This window comes from Talpa europaea, assembly GCF_964194135.1.
Source record: "Talpa europaea genome assembly, chromosome: 1".
Taxonomy (NCBI): domain Eukaryota; kingdom Metazoa; phylum Chordata; class Mammalia; order Eulipotyphla; family Talpidae; genus Talpa; species Talpa europaea.
Window position 1 is genome coordinate 33,807,202 of NC_140073.1, and position 25,149 is coordinate 33,832,350.

General features: G+C 37.1%; 2 protein-coding genes across 8 annotated transcripts in view; one reads left to right on the forward strand and one right to left on the reverse strand.

Annotated features, from left to right (window-relative positions):
* SBF2 (SET binding factor 2) overlaps window positions 1-25,149 on the reverse strand; it is a gene marked incomplete at both ends in the record, with an annotated part of 316,628 nt that overhangs the window by 42,559 nt on the left and 248,920 nt on the right. For 2 of the 7 annotated variants that reach the window (XM_084251929.1, XM_084251928.1), the window contains 11 exons: window positions 139-234; window positions 1,067-1,207; window positions 2,354-2,550; window positions 4,339-4,537; window positions 8,611-8,756; window positions 10,545-10,720; window positions 11,987-12,114; window positions 16,103-16,298; window positions 18,118-18,191; window positions 19,022-19,194; window positions 23,982-24,244. In XM_084251929.1, coding sequence (XP_084108055.1) covers window positions 139-234; window positions 1,067-1,207; window positions 2,354-2,550; window positions 4,339-4,537; window positions 8,611-8,756; window positions 10,545-10,720; window positions 11,987-12,114; window positions 16,103-16,298; window positions 18,118-18,191; window positions 19,022-19,194; window positions 23,982-24,244 — 1,789 coding nt within the window. The remainder of the gene's footprint in view (window positions 1-138; window positions 235-1,066; window positions 1,208-2,353; window positions 2,551-4,338; window positions 4,538-8,610; window positions 8,757-10,544; window positions 10,721-11,986; window positions 12,115-16,102; window positions 16,299-18,117; window positions 18,192-19,021; window positions 19,195-23,981; window positions 24,245-25,149) is intronic. The other 5 variants (XM_084251933.1, XM_084251931.1, XM_084251932.1 and 2 more) reach the window with 3 other exon arrangements.
* On the forward strand, window positions 19,219-22,638 carry LOC311180057 (iron-sulfur cluster assembly 1 homolog, mitochondrial-like; the record flags this gene model as incomplete). Its single annotated transcript, XM_084247730.1, is given in 4 exon segments — window positions 19,219-19,296; window positions 22,281-22,468; window positions 22,470-22,494; window positions 22,498-22,638. Coding segments are annotated over 4 exon segments (396 nt in total). The 3' UTR covers window positions 22,603-22,638.

The following is a 25,149-nucleotide window of genomic DNA, read 5'->3' on the forward strand; positions in this document are numbered from 1 at the left end:
ATTTGATCATTCATTTAGAAAAGGATAATCACGAACAATTTGAACCATAAATAGTTGATTTAAGATATTACTATCTAGAAAAAGTTATCTGTTTTTAAAGTTGAATCAGTGCTCAGTTATAAAATCAGTCTTACTAACCTCCTCGAGCAAAGCTATTGGATGGGTTTACATCCAAATGTCCTGGCACTACCTGCTTAAGCACAGTGGACATTCTTGAAGTCCTCCTTTCAGTCCCTAAAGTCAGCCAAAAAGAAGAACAAAAACCATGTCGTTTGGGTTAACATTACTCAAATGACAAAAAGTTATCTTCATGTGTAGCATGTCTAATTGCTGCCAAACATTGTACTTTTTAAGTACCCGAAGCTTTAACAGAAATAACAAAGCACTGTTACTATTTCCTCAGAGATACACACGTTTGCAAGATTATAGAGTTAGGTTTGGCAAGTGCAATCAGAGAATTTAATGGTAAATGAAGCAAGGCATGCATGGTGTTACTTTCCAAGAAAAGCCACTTTCTGCTTATGTTGAGATAATTCAAATAGCTGATTAAGCCAAGGAGACCAACTTTTCAAGTCACATGCTCCTGTGTCTGACACATTAGGGTTACCTCTACATGAACCCTTTGGGGTTCCATCACATGATAACTGAAACAGAATATTAGTACAAGTCTTAATTGCTTTATCCAAATCTAGTGAAAACAAACTGTACTGCAAATTATAAAATGCTGTGGAAATTTTGGGAATTTCAAACTTACAATCTTAACAAATGTACATTTAATAAACATTCAACTTTATAATATTTTATAATATTTTAAAGTTATTGTAAAACAAATTCTAGGAGAAAAAAACAAAACCAGATGGCTTTATGTTCCCACCTCCTCTCCTGCTCTTTTCAAAAGAAAGTAATTATATTTCTAATTTGTTACTATTTATTAGAAAGTAATAGTGGTGCTCTGAGTTTTAAATAAAAGGAGCATCATCTTGAAAGGAACAGAGCAAGTAACTAACCCTAAGAACAAATCTGACCTTTCATTGTTGTCAAGAAGGAAACTATTGTCGAATCTTACCTGGAGACAGAGCAAATGCTGGCCTGACAGTAAGGGTGTTATTGCCATTGAGTTTTTGATGGACAGAAACTGCACTCAGCAAGGCTTGCAAGTACTTTTCTTGTTCTATGCTACTGGAGGATTCTAGAGAGGAGGTAGGAGCTATAAAAGGAAAAAAATATTGAGTAAAACAGGTATGTATTTATGCTTTCAGTATGTAATCTTCGAGTTACCCAAATATAGAAACCAGTCCCATTTAAAGCTCTAATCTGTTAAGTGGCTAATCCTCCTTTCTGATTGATTTCACCACACCAATTACTACATCATACTCCCAGAAAGAGTGCAGGTCTGCAAAAGCAATATAGGGCTGTCCTTCCATGACAGGTGCTTCTCATTAACCAAGTAATTCAAAATGAAGATTTATAAAATACATTTCCTTGATGATCTTCCCATGCTAATTTTGGGGAGTAGAGGGTAGAGAGAGTTCTTTTGACATTCAAGAATGGGCAGAAGTAAGATTTTTCCCAATACATGTTGTATTCCAATTCTGTCACATAGGCCTACACAGGGTACATGAACTTGTAGGGGTTACTCCAAGTAGAGTGGGGGAAGATATGAGCAGTTGCTGTTGGTCCCTCTAAAAGGGGGTCAAACAGTATGCTTAGATTGAAACAACTGTGAGAGTAATTCTGGGTTGGAGATAATGTGAGACTACTTTGTGTGGCATGACAGAGACTCACTGCAACTAGCCCAGACTCTTTACAGAGGCAGCAAGAGGGACTCACTAGAAGGACATCAAATAGTAACAGATTTTCTTACCATGTGAACAGTAGACAGGTAATGAGCATTATTGTATTATTTTAGCAACTTTAAGATGCCATTCTTATAGTTTTATAAAGTCTAAGATGTCATCAATAGAAGATGTACCATTATTTTATGTACTAAGAATGAAAAAATGCTGTTAAATATATTTGGATTCTTTCCAGAAGAAAAGAATAGGACTAGTATGATCTACTTTCACTCTCTGAATACTCTGGTTTGCTGAAATGAAATCAGCTGAACCACAAAATTTAATATGTTAATTTTTATCAAAATCCATATATAAACAGGCATGGTAAGTAAAATGTCAAATTCAAGGTGGGTTCCCATATTTTCAAGCATATTTTAAGTTATGCATGTTGTACACAGCACAATGGAAAAAGTCTGTGTTTCAAGAGACGGCTTGATAAAAGGGCCCAATTACTTCCTTTATTTTTAGGAATACTCTGAAGTGAAAGAATCATAACCTTGCTATAGAGAGATGCTTACCTGACTGAGGGGAGTTCTGAGATTTGAAAAGACCAACTACTCCCTTCCCATGGAAACCTCCAGATCGGAGGAGCAGGGTACTGCTTCTTGAGTTCTTCCAACAAACAACAGGTAGGCGATTGTGTCGATAGCAGCGGGCTACTCTTGGTAAACTACTGTCCTGTACAGATTGAGGTACAACTAAAAGGCCAGGGTAGCTTCAGGGACATGGAAAAGAGAAAGAGTATGATTTGGGAGGGGACAGAAAGGGTAGACCAAAAAGACAGGAAAATAAATGGGGAGAGAATGAGAGAAGAATATTAATATCATAATTTTCTAAGACTTAAAACATATTGGTTGAGGGGTAAGACATCTTTTCAAACATAGGTTTAGCTCAGTTCTCCAGGGGTTGAGTAGAAAAAGTCATCACGGTGAAAACAGCTAACTCACCCACTAATCTGTGTAGCCTTTTTTGAAATAAACCTTCAGTAATACTGAAGACTTTTGCTGAATAAACTAAGCTTAGAAAATAAAATGTTATATAGAATTTTTAAAAAGGGCTCCATTAAACTGGTGTTTTCCCTTGCCTTCTATATTACTTTTCATCAACTTGAAATAAAGAATGACAGGTCAAATTGTCAAATCATTACATCGCTAAAATGACAACAGAGACAAAGTACACTAATAATTAGATTGACTAAAAAGGTAAAAGGATTGAAAATCAAAACCAAATAATTTCTGTTATGAGAACAGTATGTCAAAATGAGTGTAAATATTTTAATATTACATGTTGATATTTAAAAATACTAACTCATAGAGTTACAGGATATGATGTTGGAAAAATAAAAATAGACAAGCGTACCTTGTTTTTAATAGATAGGCAGGTTTCAGTCATTTCTTTTGTTTATTTAGAACTATGACATGAAAGAGATTTCATATTTATAACCTACCAACCTTTAATCCCATTATTTTTGTGTGTGTGTGATTTTTTTTGGTGGTGGTAAGATACCTAATGTAAAACTTATCATGTTAACCATTTTTAAGTATACAAATCAATGACATTAAGTTCTTTCATAATATTGTGCAATATCAAAACAGGATAGAGCTCAAAAGTCTACAAATGGCTCTGCCATATGACCTAGCAATTCCACTCCTAGGTGTCTATCCAAATAACACAAAAACACTAATTCAGAAGGAAACTTGCATGCTCATCTTCACTGCAGCCCTGTTTATAATAGCCAAGATATGGAAACAGCCTAAATACCCAGAAGCAGATAAATGGATAAAGAATATGTGGTATTCACACACACATATTTATCTACAAAGAGAATTTTGGACAGAGAATCCCACAAAAACTAGTACATATTCAGTAAAATCTCAATTTTTCAGTACTTAATAAAACATTTTTATTCGGCCCAAATCTCAAACTGTATTCCCAATTTGCTTCTCAAGTTTCACATTGGTATTTGTAAATTTAAACTGTCATTTAAAAAAAAACTATCGTTCTTCAAGACAGTGGGGTTGAAAGTAATAGCAACATTAAGACAACTTTCTAAAACATTGCAAGTCTTAATATTTACAAAGTGCTCTCATTATTCTATTTAATTAAACCAAAATATATAAAAACAAAGAAAACAACTTACTGGAGATGAAAATGCTTAAATTTGTGCAAGCGTAGTTTAAAAAAATACATATAATAAAGTATATGAAATAGGTTTTAATACATATGAAAAACAGTGAGAGATAACAAGAATATAGAAGAGAAAATGTGCTAAGTATCATCCCTTATAAAAATAAATATCACCTTCTGATTTAATAAAGATACTATTCAGTGATGTAATTATACCTTGGAGAATGCCCGTGAGATGGTTCCTCATGCTGCATGAAAGCTGTACCTTACATACACATACCCCTGGGGACATTGTTCCTATTTTCTGGACACAGATAGCCCATTCAAGACTCAAATGGAAAGACGGTCTCTTTTTGGGGCCCACTAACAGACTTACCTCCGACAGAGTGAATACATCCTGTTGGAGGCAGTGATTCGAAAATACTCTGGCCTTGGGCGAGAAGAGCTGCCACTTATGGTTCCCAAACCTAAACGTTGGTAGTCTCTGAAACAAGCTTTTTCTACTAACTGTTCCATTGTAGACTTCTCTGAGGCCTTGAGGGTGGTATTTGCCGGGAGCTCGCTATCATCTGAAACTGTGAAGGTGAAAAAGATTTTGAAGAATGATATAGCTCAAAATAAAGGGAAAAACATCCCTTCTTAAGAGGATTTTTTTCTTTAAAATTTTTTTTATTTATGCATACAAGAACTGGGGTGTAGGCCAGGGGTGGGGGAGAGAGGATTCACCAGAGACAGAGTAGGGAGCAGAACAGGGGTTCTGCCGAAACCGAAATATCCTGCTGAGGGGAGCAGCGGAGGGAACAGGAGAGGTCTGCTGCATCATGTTGGTAGCTCCCTGGCCAGAGATTGAACTCAGGCCTCAGTGATCTCAGTGGTGGGTGATAGCATGAGAGGGCTGAGACTTAAGCCTTACACCACCAGGGAGGCCCCTGAAGAGGATTCTTAAACCAAGGGAGGTTTATAATGGGGTTATAGGTACTATGTATATCACCAACATGTAACTTCTATGATGAATCATTACAGTGACGATTAAACAAAACAGTGATAGATAGGAAATAAAATATCAGGCGCCCAATTAATTCAAGATGTCAGGGGAATTACTCCATTTTAAATATCTAACAACAATATAATATTGGAATAATTATTAATATCAAATTATAATGGCTTCCATTTACGACTCTATAAAATAAACACTAAAACTTTGTTAGAGGCTAACCTGTTAGTAAAATTTATCTTTACCTTGATCATCACACATACTTACCTAGGTATCAGGTAATTTTTTAGAGCATAAACTTCCGGGAGAAATTTCTATATTAAGTTCACTAGTGGGAAAAGACCTTTTCATTTCTTAGAAAATGAAGTTACACTTTTTGTGCATGTGGTATACATAGGAAACTCCCTCACAGTTTGCAATCAAATCTTAAAGAATTCTTTAAAGTTTTTAAATATGGATGAATTTACCAAATAATCAAGTATTTTAGGGAGGACTAAAGAAACCTCAACATTCCTAATTGGCACAGCATGTTTTAACTTAAAATTCCATGGTAAAAACTATCCTAATTTACTTAGTTATTATTACAGTGAGAGAAGTCAAATTAAGTTTTCAAAGTTTTTGGAAGTGCAATATGGCTCTCTTCCATTGAAAGAGAAAACCAGAGGGGTTTCCCTCGTGGCCCATGGGTTAAATCTCAGTGCTATCACCCCCACGGCCTGAGTTTGATCCCTCGTCAGAGAGCTAACCCACATATGGTGCAGCAGAACTCTCCTGTCTTGCCACCTGCTTCCCTCAGCATTGTATCTCAGTGGATGCACCTGTTCTACTCTCCACTCTCTCTCTGGTGAATCCCCTCACCTCTTGCATCTCTGGCCTACACCCTAGTTCTTGTATGCATAAATAAAAAAAAAAAGAAAAAAAAAAGAAAAAACCAGCTCATTCCTATGAATAACACTGTCTTAGTTTGTGAACCTCACATTGCACATCTATTATGAGATATCAGGCTTGTGTTAGCCTTTTATTTTCAGAGGAGCAAAGAGCATTATGTAATCTTTTGGTGGAATAACTATCATAGACTAACAATTTTTGTTCTATGAAGCAATCAGAAGAGCTAATAGTGAGGGGTACTGGTAATTTTTTTTGGTTTTCCATATGACTGTGACCAGGCTAGGGTTCCAACAAATGATCATTTCAGTAATGTAATGCATGCCCAGAGGCAAGTTTTTATGTATACATACTAAAATGGAGTAGCTAGTGACCGCTTTAAAGATGAGCTTTTTTGGGGCTTCCCTGGTGGCGCAAGGGTTAAAGTTTCAGCACTATAAAGCTATTGCCAGCTGGCCAGGGAGCTAATCCACATATGGCCCAGCAGACCTCTCCTGTCTCACCTGCTGCTCCCCTTAGCAGTGTATTTCAACAGATCTGCCTGTTCTGCTCCCCACTCTGATTCTGGTGAATCCTCTCACCACCACCACCCCACTCCCCCACACCTCTGGCCTACATCCCAGCTCTTGTATGCATAAATAAAGTAAATCTTAAAAAAAAAAAAAAAAGAGCTTTCATTCTTTAAAACATTATTACTACTACTGGTAGTATAAATCTTAATAATACTGGTGAGAGAATCTAAAATCCTGAAAAGGAAATGGGTGTAATGGCACCCTGTCTTCCATTAGATTCTCGCTAGTGTTAATTCCATAAGCACACTTGATATTGGGTTAAGAATAGGACAATTAATAAGACATTTTGCTATTGACTTTCCCCCTACTGGGTGGTGTATCTGCTTTCCAAATTCTGTTCTTTTAAATATTTTGCAGGTGTTTTCTTTCTTATCATCTAAGGACCCCTTCATCTAAGGTCCCCCATTTTGATTAACAGCACGCTCATGGGTATATATACACAATGGAATATTACTCAGCAATCAAAAAAGATAAATCCATGCAATTTGCAGCAACATGGATGGAGTTGGAAGGGATCATGCTCAGCGAAATAAGCCAGAAAGAAAAATACCGGATGGTCTCACTCATAGCAGGAATTTAGAAAACCTAAATAAGGGACCAGGAAAAAGACTAATTGCAATAAAGTAAAAATCAAAATCAACAAGCAACTATAGACCAGAGACACACTACAGTGGGGGGCGGGGGGAGGAGAAGAAGGATTAGGGTCAGAAAAAGGGGGTGGAAATTGTATGGGGAATATAACCAAAATGAAAAGGCATATATTATGCAAAATGATGTAAGAATTATATAAAATAATTCATAAAACATTTTAAAAATTAAAAAAAATAAAGTGTATACAACTGTGGAAAAAAAAAAAAACCAGCATGCACATGTTCCTACCAAAACCCAAATCTTCAACTTTGAAGAATATTCAATGTTTTTTTTTAATATATATTTTACATCTTTTTTTTTTTTTTAAAGATTTATTTATTTATACAAGCACTGGGTAGTCAGAAGTGCGGGAGGGTGAGAGAATTCACCACAGCCAGAGCGGGGAACAGAACAGGCAGAAAGACCGAAGTACACTGCTGAGGGGAGCAGTGGGCGGCAGGAGAGGTCTGCGCGCCATGTGGGACCCTCGCCTGTGGCCAGGTTCGCGGCCCAGCGCTCAACAGCTGCGCCATCAGGAGAGACCTGATTGTTCATTTTTAAAAAAGATTTATTTATTTATACAAGAACTTATAATAATTATTTATTCATTAATATAAGGGTACAGGTCAGAGGTGCGGGAGGGTGAGAGAATTCACCATGAACCCCGCGGGGAACAGAAGAGGCAGATGGACCAAAGACACTGCTGAGGGGAGCAGCAGGCAAGACAGGAGAGGTCTGCCGCGCCATGTGGGTTTCTGCCTAGCTGGCTGGGAATCGAACCAATGCTGCAGAGGCTGCGGACAGCTTCACAGCACGGCGCTCAACCCGCTGCACCGCCAGGGAGGCCCCATTGTTCATTTTTGTACAATGTATGCTTTTTCCTCTCAGGTGTAGTCTCCACAGAATTCCCACCACCAATTCACCTGTGCACCATCACCATAATCACTTGTGCTCTTCCCTCCCCTCTTTTGATCCCTCTCCCTCCTCCTCACCTGCAGAATGTCTCTGATTTATAGTTGCCTGTTAATTTTGTTTTTTTAATTGTTATTATTTTTCCCCTGGCCCCTTATTTGGTTTCCCTATATTCCTCCTATAAGTGAAACCATCTGATATTTTTCTTTTTCCTTCTGACTTATTTCACTGAGCTTAAACCCTTCTAGCTCCAGCCAGGGTGCTGTAAATGGCATGAGTTTATCTTTGTTGATTGCTGAACAATGTTCTTATTTCCTTACTCTTATTCCATAGCAAGGTACAGAGGACTACTTTATATTTAAATTTCCTAGTAGTGGGATTTCTTTCTTTCACCTTTAAATGAGACTGACATAAAAAATAGTAAGACAGGTCTTGGGTTTAGTAAAAGAGAAGTATGCTTTAACAAGATCTTATCTGAAAATGGAATATTGGGGAAGTAATTTTTTTTCCCAGTTCTGAGAAGCTGATAAGTGCTTCCAATCTTATGAAATCTTGGTTTTTGTGAGTCAAGGATTAAGCACAAATATACCTTAGTCTCTTACTTAAATAAGAAGTATAAAAATGGTTCATGAAGGAAAAAATGATTTGGACATACCAGATATGTCATCTTCTTCATTCCATCCAGGACGATTCACTCTCTCTTCCACAATCGTACCTGTCCTCCTCTTCAATAAATACTGCCGCCCAATTGTCATTTTTCCTGCCCTTTTGGCACCTTTCACAATTGTCTTTGAAAAGGTGCTACGAGTCATAAAATCAAAGAGAATGGCAACTTAATAAGAAGATATTGCTTAAATTTTTTTTAAATAATAAATTTTATTTTTATATTCTCCTTGCTTAAATATTTTTGATACCTACATAGTTCAACTTGTTACTTCTTCAATATCACAGCCAGACCTTCATTAAGCCTCTCCTTTAGATCACTTTTTATATGGCAATTTCCTATAAAATACTTGTTATCAGGACCCTGCTTTAGGCTAAAAGTACAAAAACCTACAGTAAGATACAAACTACTTACTATCCCAAATCTAAATTCCAAATCTATACTCCTCTTGCTTTTTGGTTTAATATATACCCCTAACCCACTCTGGTTATCCATGCCACTGCCTCACAGTTTTCACAAACTATGCTTGTGGAAATCCTCCTGCATGGAAAATTAGCCTATCCCCTTCTCTGATTCAAACTCTGTTTTAAATTTTAAATTGTTATGTCTGTCTCCGTTGCAGTTGGATAGAATACACTCATTATAGATAGGTATAATGAGCCTGGGTATATAATACATTAAAAAATACATTTCTTTTCCTCTCTGGCATTTTTTAAATATAAGAACCATACAAAGATTTGTTTCTTCCATTAAGGGCTCCAATAATGAGTAACACAGACTCTGCTGTGACCCACAGTACTAAGATAAGATGCTTGGTTCATGATTGTAAATACCTGGGAGGCTGTTCATACTTCAGCAAATGAATGGTATGCATAGCCTCCGTTACTTACTTGGTAACAGTGGTGCAGGTGGCTAGCTACGCAATTGAGAAATGATAAACTAGGGAAGCTCGAATATTCCATATCTCCAACCTACCCATGTCCTTCACTCCAAAATACTCCCTAATATGTAATTTGTGCTCACAAATGCCCAAATTCCAGGTGATTAATGATACATAAACTGAAATTTAAGCCCCTATGTTTATCACTAGTTGAATGAGAATTTTAAAACTATTATTTTGTAGAAAGTGAAATTTAAAAGTTTCAATATAAATTACTAAAAACTACTGTCAGAAAATAAGGGTTCCTATTAAAGAAATATGACAATAAAATGCAATGTGTGATCCTGGATCAGATCGTACTACAGGGAAAAAAGCAGCTATTAAAAAATCATCAGCAAAATTTGAATATGAACTAGGTTAGACAAAAGTTTTGTATCAATTAAATTTCCTAGATTATATTACCATACTGTGGTTATATAATGTCTTTGTTCTTAGGTAATATATACTGATTGATGTATTTAAGGATAAAGGGGTGTTATGTGTCTATCATAAATGGTTCAGGAAAAAAACAAAACCAAGGGAGAATTATAAAGAAAATGGAGTAAAACACTGGTAAATCTGAGTGAAGGATATATAATAGTTCTTTGTGCTATTGTAACTTTTCTCTAAGTTTGAAATATTATCAAAATAAAAATGATACAAAAAAGAAAAAAAAATAAAGGCTGGGATATTAATGAAAGCTGAAGGGATTGATCAAAGGCTGCAAGAAAGTAATCAATATGGGGGAGGGAAAATAGAATTTCCCATTTTAAAAATGCACTGTGAACAGTGAACATGATAGTTAAAGTCTCTTGCATAATTTTTAGTTTTGGATATTTGTTACAAATATCAATATTGTTTTCCATAGCTTCTGAACCTGGTGGAATGGACTTGACAGAATGGCAGATTAAAAGAGCAATCACTTATACACTGAACCAAAGAATAGGTCATATCCCCTGACAATACTGGAGGGCTAAACTTAAGAAACCGGACTTTTTTTTCTTACCGAAAAGAAGTGTTTTTTTCCTTCTGCTTGGGTAAAATTATTTGTGGGGTAGTTTGTCCAGCAGCAAAAGCAAAGGTGGTGAAAATAGACTGAGGATAACGAAACTTCGTCAGCTGCTTCTTAAAGATCTCTACTATTTCTGGACTCACTTCTTCATCAAATGCTACTTTAATCAGCTAAAGACAAAAGAGATTCAAGACATCAGAAACAAGCATTTCCAGTTAACATCTCCCTAAATTACTGAAATAACAGAAAATAACAATACTAAATGACGAGAATTTGGAGGTTGAGGGAACCTTGAATACCATGCAATACAATTTCTTCATTTTAAGAATAAAAAACTGAGGATCAGAAAAGTTTACCTGCCATGACTGGTTATTTGTCAAGAAAAATCAAGAATCTTGAATTTGGGATTCTTTAAGACTATCTTTTCTATAATGGTACAGGGAAATTATAGTGGCTGACATATAAATCACTGTCCTTTTCATTTCTCAAATGTTGGTTTTACCTAGGAAATTTGGCCTAATAAAGTCTCCTCCTACCTTGAATGCTATAAACCTAGGAAGAAAAAATTCAGTTTGACTATAATAGCCAGGCAATATTTTATTTTATTTTTTTGGCAATTGGAACAGTGAAGAAATCCCTAGGAGGTCTCTGCTCTTAGACAATGGGAGAATATCAGCAGTCTCCAACTTCACACAATTAACATATGAAGTTACTAGGGAGGGCTTCTTACTTAGAAATTATGGGGCAGCAATTGGAACTCTTAGAAACCTAAGAAGTCAGAGACAAGGTATTACGAATAGAAAGAGCAAAACATAGAGTGAGAGCTGTAAAAAGGAAAAACTAAGAAAAGGTCACTATTTTAGTGTCTGGTTCCCAACAGTAATTACACAAATTCTGTTATGCTCAGAGCCCTTGGAAAAACTTTTGCTTTATCAGTGGTTATTTAGTTATTAACAATAGTACTTTAGCCCTAGCTATAAGTTCTCAGTTTTCCTTCTTTCACAGAAGAGCCATAGAGCATCTCCTACTCAAACAGAAGCCAAGAGAACGGCTCTCTACTTAAAGCCTTTCTCAAACACAAATTGAGGTATAACTTGGCAGAGAACAGGAGCCAATTGTATGTGTCTGAATTTCTGAGATTATTAAATATTGACACATAATCTGTTGGTACTCGAGTTGGCCAAAGTACTCAGGAAATGAGAGCTATAATCCAACACTTTCATGAGTCCACTTAGTTGGAGATTACCCTCTCAGAACCTCTGATTCTCCTCATCCCCATCCACTAACTTTTGATCAAATGACCACAGAACATGGTCACAGAAGAGGAGATAAATGCAAAATATAACACCATGTAACTACCTCCAAAGTTTGAGGGAACACAAAATCATTTGCAGGAACCTCTTTATCAGTAAAAGAATGACTTCCTTTCTGAATACCTGAAAAGATGCTGATGTGATCTGCAGTCCTTCCTGCATGTTCTGCTGTAGCTGGTTCTGTATTGTGATCTTCTTCTCTTTGGTGATGGAGGCAATTGGAAAACTCCGCACAACTGTTTGCTCACCAACTAAAGAAGACAGGACAGAGACTCAGCAACGGTACTTTATAGCTCATTGTCAGAGTCGCTGCTGCTCATTTCATCAGCCTTGACTGGAGCAAAAGTGACATGATTCTAGAATAGCATTTATTAATTTTATTTCACGGCAATTCACTTCCGAGACTCAATCCTCTCTCAGAGTGAAGAAACTGTCACAGTATGTCTGCCTTTGTTCTATTTCCCCAATGTATTGTGTGCCAAAACAAGCTCAACTGGTATAAAGTAATCTCATAGGAAGGGTAGGTTTTATACAGAAAAAGTAGTATCTTCCAATATTGACAAGATATCCATGATACAAGAGTAAAGACAAAGAGTAAAGGCTTTTAAAGTATGTTTCCACTTGTAGTAAAAAAGGGCCATTATTATGTATATGCATGTTTGAAAGATACAGATTTTTGCCAAGATTTTTAGAAGTTTAAATATTAAAGGAAGAAAAGAAAAATATAATACTGCTTATAGCTGAGATTACAAAGATGAGTCTAGAAAAGTAGCAGCAAACAAAAGTGGCAGCCTCCCTTGAAGAGCTTACAGTTTACCATGAGACAGGAGTCATATGAAAATAAAACAACATGTAATTAGCTCCTTAGTTTGAAGGAACAAGGCTTTGAATATTTCAGAAAGGGAGATTTCTTTATAGATAACTAGAAAATAATTCCTGGAAGAAGTGAGAAGGAAGATGAGCTTTGAAGGGAGTATAGGATTTGCAGCAAGGAAGAGGGAAGGCATTCCAGGCACTAGTATGAGGACCAGAACAGGAACAACAATGGCAAGGCCTAAGAGTTAGGAACTAAAGGGGTAAGATGTGGACTAGCATTATCTGATTTAAGAACTCACATATTTATCTACTTGTTATCATCAGAAATTCTTATTCCCTGGATCTGTATTTAACCCAGAAAATTCTATCTTTTTATCTCAAGTTCATACCCAGAAGCTACACAAAACTAGGATGTTTAAAACAACCAATGCCTGTATAACACTGTAAAATTATCAAATTTTGATATACCACTAAAGGAGAAATTTTATTTTTTTTTAAATAATAAATTTTATTTTTATATTCCCCCATACAATTGCAAACCCCCCATTCTGACCCCAATCCCTCCCCTCCCGCCCCCCACCCCCCAAAAAGTGTCTCTGGTTCATAGTTTTTTGTTGATTTTGATTTTCACTTTCTTATAGTTATTCATTTTCCTGGTCCCTTATTTAAGTTTTCTAGATTCCTGCTATGAGTGAGACCATCCGGTATTTTCCTTTTTCTTTCTGGCTTATTTCGCTGAGCATGATCCCTTCCAGCGCCATCCATGGTGCTGCAAATTGCATGTGTTTATCTTTTTTGAATGCTGAGTAATATTCCACGGTATATATGTACCACATCTTCTTGATCCAGTCATCTATTTTTGGGCATTTGGGCTGTTTCCAAAGCTTAGCTATTGTAAAAAGGCGAAAGATTTATACGATCTGAAGAGAAACCAGAGTATAAAGCTTAGCTATTGTAAATAGTGCTGCTATAAACATAGGGGTGCAGGTGCTCTTTGGAATTGATGTTTCTGTGTCCTTTGGGTAAATACCTAGGAGTGGAATTGCTGGATCATATGGAAGCTCTATGTTTAGTAGGTCCAGAAATCTCCACACAGCTCTCCATAGTGGTTGGACCAGTTTGCACTCCCACCAACAGTGTAGAAGAATTCTAAAGGAGAAATTTTAAATTAAAAATTTAAAAGAGGGCCTCCCTGGTGGCGCAGCAGGTTGAGTGCAGCATTGTGAAGCTGTCTATAGCCTCTGCAGTGTGGGATCAATGCTGGCCGGCCAGGGAGAATCCCACACATTGTGGCAGACCCTTCCTGTCGTGCCCGCTGCTCCCCTCAACAGTGTATTTCGGTCATCTGCCTGTTCTGTTCCTGGCTCTCTGGTGAATCCTCTCACCCTCCCATGCCTCTGGCCTGTACCCCAGCTCTTGTATAAAAATAAATAAATCTTTAAAAAAAAAATTTAAAAGAAAAAGAAAGCAAAAAGATTTTCTCTGTAACTCTCGTAAAATGTGAAATTAACCCCCAAATTAACAAAACAATATATGATTTCATATGAACTATAGCTTTGATTTCTTTAAAAGAAATAAATTAGAGCAATTTAAATAACCATGTATCTCCTATCTATATGTCCCAAATGTATGTTTATGACAAATGACCTCACAAAGTCATAGCACAAAACAATTACAAGCACTGTATGGTTTCGTCTAAGAGTATGCTTATATGGGCCTCCTTGGTGATGCAAGGAGTTAAGTCTCAGTACTATGACAACTTCGATCCCCAGCCAGGGAGCTAACTCACATGGTGCAGCAGACCTCTCCTGTCTCACCTACTGCTTCCCTCAGCAGTGTATTTCAGTAGATCCACCCATTCTGCTCTGCATTCTGTCTCCCCTTTTCACTGAGTATAACTACTTCCACAGGTTTATTTTGCTTATTGAATTTTGAGCTTTTTTTCTAGTATGTGGTAAACCATCTTTTCTGACAAAGATAAAAAAACCATCTTGATTGTATCCAACCGATGACTTATACAACTGTGAGATGTGAAAGGTAATTTATACATCTGAATCCACTGTCTAAAAAAAAAAGCACTGCACATAGTATATATTCATCAAATACTACTCAATTAATAGTATCAGGCAAGGAAGGAATTTTAATGACCATTTATCTCAACGATTCTCAATCCTTAGTATATCCAACAATCACTTCTGAGGCTTAAAAATGCAGATGCCTGGGTCTGTCCATGACCAGAATCCTGTTCCAGATTCTTATTTAATTGTTTGAGGGTTGAGCACAGAAATTGGCATTTTTTAAAAAAACTTCCAAATATGAGTCAAGTTTGAAAACCACCAATTCCAATTTTCTAATATTATAAAAGGGGAAACTGAAGCCCAGAGAAGTTAGGACACTTACTTAAGATACCAAGATTGGTCAACACTAATCTTTATCTGAGCTTTCTAATTTAGAGTCCAACAGCTTTACCTGAGGTCTTAAATACTTTTCCCACCTACCACAGTATTTTATATAGAGATTAGAATGATTTTTTAAAGAAAGATAATCAGATTAGTTCTTGATAGGGAATGCTATTCCTTTCTAATATAGAAAATTAAGTTGTAGAAAGTAAAAATAGAAGTTGAGGGAATTTGGTAAGTAGACAAGAAGCTATCTGCTAAGAGAGAAATGGGGTTAACAGAAATGGGATGAAAGACAATACTGGATGATTTCACTCATGTGGAATATAAAGAAACAAAGGAGCAGACAAAACGAAACCAAAACAAACCCTAGAAATCTGACTGCAAAATTGAGGCTACCAGAAAGGAAAGATGAGGGTAGGGAGTAAAAGATGGGGGAGAGGGCTCAATGAACTATAGTGGAGGACTATAGGTGCTTGGTGGTGGGTGTGGCATGGTAACATACATCTGAAGAGGTGTGAAACTATACCTCCAAATCTTATAGTGTTGTTACCTCAATAAAAAATAACACAATTAAAAAAAAACGGAAAGTAAGGAAGTAGGGCTAGTTAGTGCTGTACAACCTGTGATGCTGAGCAAATCTTCCTAAGAAAGGCATCATGTGTCTGGAAGACCTACACCTTAGAGTTAACTCTAGGATTCAGAAAGGTTGGGCAAATCAGCAGGGGACATTGTTAGTAGCTTGATGCTGTGAATACGTAGAAGTCACAACTGTGCCTCATAATATGATTGTTTCAGTGAATGAACTCTTGATTTAGTACTTAGAAGCACTCTTAGTTTTTCAAGTAAGAATCTATGATCCAAATTATCACTAACTTTGACAGACAAGCATATTCTAAAAATACCTATGTGGCAATAGGTTTACTTTGAATTTGAAATGATCTGCAAATATTGTGCACAGAGGGACTCAAAAATCCCATGAAGCACACAGATGTTCATGTTCTGAGCACACGATGGACCATACCTAGCTGATCATGGGGAGTCCCTCTGAACAGAATTCTGTACGTAGTGAGGAATAAAGCTCCTTCTGCTGGCAAGAGCTGAGGGCCTCCAAGAAGGCCTCCAGTGGCTTCTTCTCTTCCATCAGGATCCAGCAGGACTCGAAGACCTTCACAAACAATTTCTTCTCCTGGCAGGAGAGTAGGCCTAAGAATCTTGGGCTAAAAATAGAAAAAGTATTATAAACATTATTGTGGGGTTTCCAACATTTAGATCAAGATTATCTTTTCAGTTGCAGACCTAACTTGAGCCAGACTTCCCAGGTAGCCAAAATGAGAAAATTGATAAGTGAAAATTGATATGTGAACTTCACAGAAATGAAGTTTCTGTGTCCAAATGTGAAAGATTCTTTGTAGCATTGCATGTTAACAGTAAAATCATTGGAAATTATGTTTGAAATATTTATTCAGTGAAACAGTTTGCAACCAATAAAAATATGCCATTGTATCTATAGGCATTAACATAGAAAGATAGCCACAATACCCTGCTAAGTAGAAAAGCAAATTGCAAACCAGTAGATATATTATGACCCAATTTTTGGAAAAATAAAAGAATTGTAAGAATTTGAACCAGGCATTAAAATTAAAGGTGGAACTATCATAGTTAAGAGTAAAGGTAGGGGTGGGAGCAGAGAGAACCACGGGGAATTTTCCCTTTGCAAAATGTTATTTCTTTAATGTTTCAATTTTATGTAAAGAACGCTGTTACTTTTGAATATTGAAAAATATTGTACTTAAAAAAAAAGATATGTATTTAAAAAGACCATCCTGGCCATTATTGAAGATTAACACAATAAATGGCTAAATAACAAATATCTATACATCTTGGGAAATAAGGAACCACATGATACACTCCACTGCAGAGTTCAGTGCAGTGGTTCAGTGCTAGAAAAAGAAATCCAACACTCCCGAAAATCTAACTCGCTTATTTTTTTAATCAAGGCATAAATACTATATAAATCAGCACTATCCTTTTTTATGACCCTAGAAAGCTCAGAGCTAAATGAAAAGCCTAAGTGTGATTACTGTGTTTCAGAAGCCTAATAGAATTGCCTTTCCTATCCAATGGACAGGAATTTACTTTGAATTTACTTTTAATAGTTCTTTGAATTTACTTTTAATAGTTCTGTTTTCTCCTTTGAATTTACTTTTAATAGTTCTGTTATAAAAGTAAGAGGATTCTGAATCCTAGTCTGCAGACAAGATGCAAAATAATCACCCAGGAGCCTTGTTAAAATACAAACTCCCAGGCCAAGTCCTAGGGTACTACAGTTCAGGAGGCTAGTATAGGATTGAGACTCTGAATTTTTAATAGACATCCCAGATTCTTATTGTATATACTTGAAATGTATACAGATTTAGGAGCCTGTTGATTTTATGATAATTGTCCTAAGTCCTTTTTTTGGAAGCAAACAGGGCATTAAATCTTGATTTAATTAAATCTTGATTTGGGCTTAAAAGTTACAATGCTCAGAATTTATTTACTACTGCTCCTTTGTTGAATCCACTATCCCTACTTTTGTTTTTTGTTTAATTTTTTTAATTTTATGCATACAAGAGCTGGGGTATAGGCCAGAGGTGTGTGTGTAGGGGTGGGGAGGGGTGAAAGGGCTCACCAAGGACAGAGTGGGGAGAACAGGCAGACTGACTGAAATACACTGCTGAGGGGAGCAGCGGGTGAGACAGGAGTTAGTTAGCTCCCTGTCTGGGGATCAAACTCGTGCTGCAGTGGCTGCCGATAGCTTCATAGTGCTGAGATTTAACTCCTTGCACCGCCAGGGATCTATCCACTATCCCTACTTTAATATTCTTTTTACAAGGAGCTATATGATAAACTCCTCTGAAAGTTTAATGTACCATTAAAACTGCAGCTAGTCTTTATAAAAAGGTAGAAGAAGGTATTTTCTGGGGTACAACAGTCTGCCGTTGCTGTTTTTAGTAGAGATGTTATATCCTAAGGCATGTAGTCCAAGATAATTACCTTCTGTATAGGTGGAAGTCTTCTACTCTCTCGGTGCACTGCTTCTAGGGTCTCAATGTGCATAGCTACAATTCCTGGAATGAGTTAGAGTATTCAAAATGAAAGTACAAAAAAACCAAGTTATGAATATTTTAAAATTATAAACTAATCATAGTTTGGCAGTTTCTCAAAAAGTTAAACTAGAATTACCATATGAATTCCACTCCTAGGTACATATCCAAAATAACTGAAAATAAGGATTCAAACATTGATACTTGTATGTGAACATTCATAGTAATACTATTCACAATGGCCAGAAGAATGAACAACCCACGTGTCTATCAACAGATGAATAAAGAACAACAAAACATAGTATAGCCACATAGAGAAATATGATACAGTCATAAAAAGGAGTGAAGTTCTGATACCTGCTACAACATGAATGAACCCTGAAAACGTTATACTAAAATAAGTCAGATACAAGAGAATAAATATTACATGATTTCACTTGCATGCAATATCTGGAATAGGTAAATTCAGAGAGAGAGAAATTACCACAGGCTAAGAGGCAGAAAATGGGGGCATATTAATGAATACGGAGTGTCTGTTTGGGTAATAAAACTTTTTGGTAATAGACAGTGGTGATGACTGTACAATACTGTGAATGTAATTAATTCCACTGAATTAAAAATGACTAGAGCAGCACACAGACACACCAAAGCATTAAGTTGTACTCTTAAAACCTATTATCATAACCAAAGGTAATAAAATTTTATTGGAAAAAAATTAATTAGAACAGAAACAAGTAACATGGCTAAGGTACATAAAGACAAGTATTACAGATCTTATGCTACAAAAACTACAGCTATAAGAACAGTTTTTACTCGATTATTTTCCATATTCTGATTCTCTATTATCTGATTACCTGGTATCATGCAGTGAAGGCTCTTGATGTGATCCTGAGTAACTCCACTCTCTGTACAAACCTTGTCAATAAATCTGGTAATGAAACGCACTACAGAATTGGCAATATCGTTATTTTCCGAATCTTCAAATCCACTTTCTGTATCATAGCTCTCAGCTACACTTCCTGCAATACTAAAAATGTCAAGGAAAAAAATCATGGGTTTGTATTCAAATGTAACAAATGACTGCTATGACGTGATCAATGTCCCTAGCAATTTAAATCTGCTCAAAGGTGTATACTTAAGTAGGAAGCTCATTTAACTGTATGATTCCTTTATAAGTGATTTTGGTGAGACATTATATTCTATTTGCCTACATTTGTAAGGTACTGTCAGTCCCTGTCCCTTGCACACATATTTGTTTTCATACGAATATCTTGTGCTAGTCTCCCAAAAGCAACTCAGGAACTACAGAAAATAAAGCAAGAGTCCCTCTCAAAAAATCTTATCCTGTGCCTCCCTGGTGGTGCAGATGGTTGAGCGCCACACTGTGAAGCTGTCTGCAGCCTCTGCAGTGCGGGTTCGATCCCAGCCGGCCTGCGAGAATCCCACATGGCGAGGCAGACCTCTCCTGTCCTGCCCGCTGCTTCCCTCAGCAGTGTATTTCAGCCCATCTGCCTGTTCTGCTCCCTGCTCTGTATCTGGTGAATCCTCTCGCCCTTCCGCACATCTGGCCTGTACCCTGGTTCTTGTATAAATAAATCTTTTTTTAAAAAAAATCTTATCCTACCAAGTAAAATACCGGAATCTGACAAAGTAACATGGTTACCTTTGGCCTTTGGCAACTGGGGGACATATTATCTGGTAAGGAAAAAAATTTTTCAGTGAAAAGCATATTCTTCTGAATGGAGAAACAAAGTTTCCTAAGAATAAACCTCCTTCTTTTACCAATATTTCTCTTTGAGTGAACCTTAACCCTTTTGGCTACTTTAAAGTCATCATTCTTCTGTAGGTTACAAAAATCACATAATAGAAGGAAATAAATTTGGACTGGAGGAGATGTAAAAGCCAAAAACCTGCCCTTATTGCTTATTCAGTTCCCAATATTCAACAAATTCTCCTGTCTTGTGAGCTTTATTTTTGACAGCTGATAATAGAAAAGACCCATTTTTCTATTCTAATCTACTCAATTCTCTTTCCTTCAAATCCAACCACATGAACTGAATTAGAATTAAAGTAAAACTAAGCAGTCAATATAGCCATCACATCATCCCAGAACAGTAAAACGGCATGGTGCCTTAGAAGCTCACTATGTAGATTCTGAAAAAGCATAGTCATTGATAATTACGCTATAAAAGAAAGATACAGTCCCTGGTGATGATTAACAAAGAGCAGCTTGGAAGGGATCATGCTCAGCGAAATAAGGCAGAAAGAAAAAGAAAAATACCGGATGGTCTCATTTATAGCAGGAATTTAGAAAACCAAAATAAGGGACCAGGAAAAAGACTAATTATAATAAAGTAAAATTCAAAATCAACAAGCAACTATAAACCGGAGAGACACTATGGTGGGGGGGGGGGGGCTGTGGAGAAAGCTTTAATATTTGACTCCCTGACTGTTCCACATGTAATGAAGAATTCATGTGGTGTCACATGCTTAAAGTTTATAATGTATGGCTGCCTTTTGAGGAAAATAAAGTGATGCATTTTGAAAATGAAGCCAGTGTGTTAGATTCCAGAAAAAGTGTTATTTGCACTTGTTTTGAAGGACAGAAAATGAATTGTATGGGGACTATAACCAAGATGAAAATGCATACATTGTGCAAAAATGAAAAATGATGTAAAAAATACATAAAAGAAAAAAAAAACAAAAACAAAGAGCAGCTTGATTGACAACAGGAGATAAATGAGGGGATGGATTAAGGAAGATCTTAAAAATCAAGCAAGTGAGTCTAGAATTGCTGAAAGGGATTACAAGCATTAAAGGAATGTGATTAAATATCAATTCAGGAACATTCTTTTGGCAGTGGGACACAAAATGAAACTAGAGAGAGAGGAATGAAAACAAAACAACTAGATTATTATTATAATAGTTACAGTGTGAAGTGATGAAGGTCTAGACTATGTTGTTCACATAAAATAACTATAGAAAGAAATAGGGGATCTGCACAGTTGACTGTACAGTGCAAAATCTAACTTCAAGTGGTCTGGCTAGAAGACCAGAAGTTTTCAACAATAACTAAATATCTGGGATAGGGGAATTGAAAGACTGTGGCAAGAGATGTAGGCTTGTGTATCAGCGTTCCAAGAAAATATGAAGAGCCTTGCAGAGGGAATGAAAACGGGAAAAAAAGGAACTGCCTGAAAGAGCCTGAGAAGAATTTATTAGAGATTGAAAAATTATCAGAACACTGTAGGAACAATGAAGACTAAAGGATAGACTTTCGCTGTTTTTTTTTTTTCCCCAAAATTTTCTCTCTCTCTTTTTAAAGATTTATTTATTTACTTATTTATTTATTTACTTATTTATTTATTTACTTATTTATTTATTTATTTATTTATTTATTTATTTATTTATTTATACATACATACATACATACATACAAGAGCTGGGGTACAGGCCAGATGCGCGGGAGGGTGAGAGGATTCACCAGAGACAGAGTGGGGAGCAGAACAGGCAGACTGACGAAATACACTGCTGAGAGGAGCAGCAGATGCGACAGGAGAGGTCTGCAGCGCCATGTGGGACCCTCGCCAGCCGGCTGGGATCGAACCAGTGCTGCAGAGGCTGCAGACAGCTTCACAGTGTGGCACTCAACCGCCTGCACCGCCAGGGGAGGCCTGATTTTCACTACTGTTGAAATGAACAGTTTATTCATTTAATCATTTGGTCAACCAAATATTTACTGAGCATCTACTATGTACAAAGATCTAGGGATATAACAATGAATGAGACAATAAGCAAAGGAAACATGAAAATAAATTTGGTTGTCGAAAATGTCATGAAAGAAAAATAATGCTAGTAGAAAAAGTGATACATGTATTACTTAAGATAGGGAGCCAGGAAGGCATCTCTCTCTGGGTAGGTACATCTGAGTAAAGACTTAAATGAAACAGGGAGGTGATTCTTGTGACTATTTCATGGAGAGTCTTATAGATTGAGGGAACAACCACCACAAATGGGCACTGTGCGCCGGAGCTTGTGGCGTCAAAGCACTTGCCGTGTCCATGGAGAGGGGCTCAAGAGGCCAAGCTCTGGCCTGAGGCCCTGGGGCTCTAGGACAGCGAGGATGTTGGCTTCCTTCGGGCCACTGTCTGGGCAGTGAGTAAGAGGAAGCTGCAGCCCACCCGGGCTGCCCTCACTCAGACACCTTCAGCAGTAAACAAGATAAAACAACTTCTTAAAGATAAGCCTGAAAACGTAGGTGTAAATGTTGGTGTACGAACCAGGGGCTGTTCTGGAATACAATGAGAAGAAAGCACAGCTAACACTTTAAGGAACAGAAATGAACTATGTTGAAGACAAATTATCCAGTGAGTTTGGGTTCAATAACCCAAACATCAAAGGAACATGTGGCTGTGGAGAAAGCTTTAATATTTGACCCCTGACTGTTCTACGTGTAATGAAGAATTCATGTGGTGTCACATGCTTAAAGTTTATAATGTATGGCTGCCTTCTGAGGAAAATAAAGTGATGCATTTTGAAAATGAAGCCAGTGTGTTAGATTCCAGAAAAAGTGGTATTTGCACTTGTTCTGAAGGACAGAAAATGAGATACCATTGCTCTTAGGGGTCATTTTTCTTATTCTACCCTTAACTCTCTGACTTTCTTCCTGTGAGAGCCAGTTTTGTGAAAGTTGCTTTCCTGGATGAATTTTAGGAAATGTGTTCTTATTAGGTATACACTTAATGGCTCTGAATGGCTTGAATGTGCACCTCTCAACCAAATTAATAGAATTCCGAGGCTGGAAGACTGCTCGTGCAACAAGGTGGCACATGGTCTTTTTACCCAGACATAGAAAGGCCATGCCATGTTTTTTATCCAAAATTTCATTGTCAGGTGCCTCATTTGCTTAGCCTTTAGGAGTACAACCATTAGATGACAGTACAGTACAAAAATTTCTTTGAAATATAGTGTATAATAGTGCTGAGTGAAGGGATCAAAAGGTAAATACTTCACCTACCTGTTACTTAATCCATTTCTTTTGCTATCCTACAAGTCCACTCAGAGATGAGATCTTAAACTGACTTGGATGCTTTTCATTGGAAGGTCTGTTAAAGCCATCTAGCCCACCCCCTTAATTTTATACCTGCGGAACCAAAACCCCAGGAAAGCTGAAGGGTTTTTATCCACCCTCGCACTGCAGGCTTGGGTAGGGGCAGAGCTCAGACCAACGGTATCTCCCCTTCCTTGTGGGTGACATGTAGGCCTAGAGGCAATATTATGCTTTGAGTGTTTGAAGATGAGTATTAGCAAGAAGACCAGTTTGGTTCACAGAAGAGTAGAAGGAAATAAATTCAGTGCAGGAGGCAGAGATGTTAGGCCTTTTAATCCATGAATTTATTCTCAGTAGCAAGGGAAATCATTGGAGGATGTAGAGGCAAGCATGGCTGAGAACACAAATGCAACAGATAAGTTGGATTAAAGGAAGGCAACTTTGGAAAGAAAGAATTCAACAGTTAATTTTCCAGAGAGCACCTTCTATAAATCACTATGGCAGAAAGTAACTGAAGGATAGATTAGTAGTGGCTGAAACATTTGAAAAACTAGGTAGAAAAGAGAAGAGAGTATATGAGATTAAGAACAGTAGGATGAAGTGAAGGTTCTTTTTATAGAGAAAAGTTGACTAAGTCTGAGGTGGAAAATTTGGTTAAATTTTTGACTACTGTAGCATTTTTTTACACAAAATACTTTATATGCTCTGGTAAGCCCAACTTGCCCCAAGAATAGGAGGGTCTTTGTATGTCCACATTTCTGTACCTGTTTGTGACAATGCTGTTGCTCCCACTCTCCCAGTCTCCTGGAGCTACTGTTCGTAGAAGCTTGTTTTTACTTGTGTCAAGTGGAACTAGCAGGTTGACCATGAGGTTAGCAAAATGAATGGCCTGACTGAAGACAGTGCTTTCCTCACGTTGCACCAGCTCCTGCTGAGTTGATTTGCTCAGAGTAGGCCAAAGGCGTAGCTGCTCAGCTGCAAGGTCCATTGCTGTTTTCTCCTGATATTGACTATCAGGAAGCTTAGCCTAAAAACAAAACAACTCAATCCAAAGCTTCATATAAGATTCAAAACATTTTTTCTTATGTTCAAAAAATGTTTTAATAACTTTGCTACTAAATTCCTATCAGCAATCATGAGCACATATAAACAAACATAAGAACAACAAGAAAATAAAAACCTCCTCATCTTTGTTCCCCAGATCCAGCAAGTCTTGCATGGAACCATGTGACAAATGGAAGGAAGCAGCAGTAAAGCAGAGATGCATATATCTCTCATTGCTAACATTTCACTAACCTGATTTATTTCTATTTCCATTCCTTTCTCATTATAAAAAAATTATAAAAAAATTATTGACCTGAAGTTCCTATAAATTCTCAGGTATGAATGCTCCAGTAGCATTTGCTAGTAGTCTGATACGTTTCTTTACTTCTACTCTTTGGCAGAAGATGGAATGACGAAAGTCACCCAAAATAGATTTCTCTGTAAATGTGGGAATCAAACATCATCCATGTGAGCATGTAGGTGAACATGGAATTTTTAAGAAGGGACAATAACTCACATCTGCAAAGCACTTTATGGCTTATGAAGAGCTAATATATCCATAGTAGCTACAGATCAAATATACTTTTTTATAACAGAAGACAGAAGCAATGATATATATTGCTCTACAAATACTTTTGAGATATACCAATGTTAGCATTGTAATTGCTTTGAAAAATGATCAAAAGCACCTGGGTCTCCCTGGTGACCTAGGGGTTAAGTCTCAACACTATCCAGCTACGGCCAGGGAGCTAACCCACATATGGCGCAGCAGACTTCTCCTGTCTTGCCCACTGCTGCCCTCAATAGTGTATTTTAGTAGATCTGCCTGTTCTGCTCCCCACTCTGTCTATAGTGAATAGACACACCCTGCACCGCACCTCTGGCCTA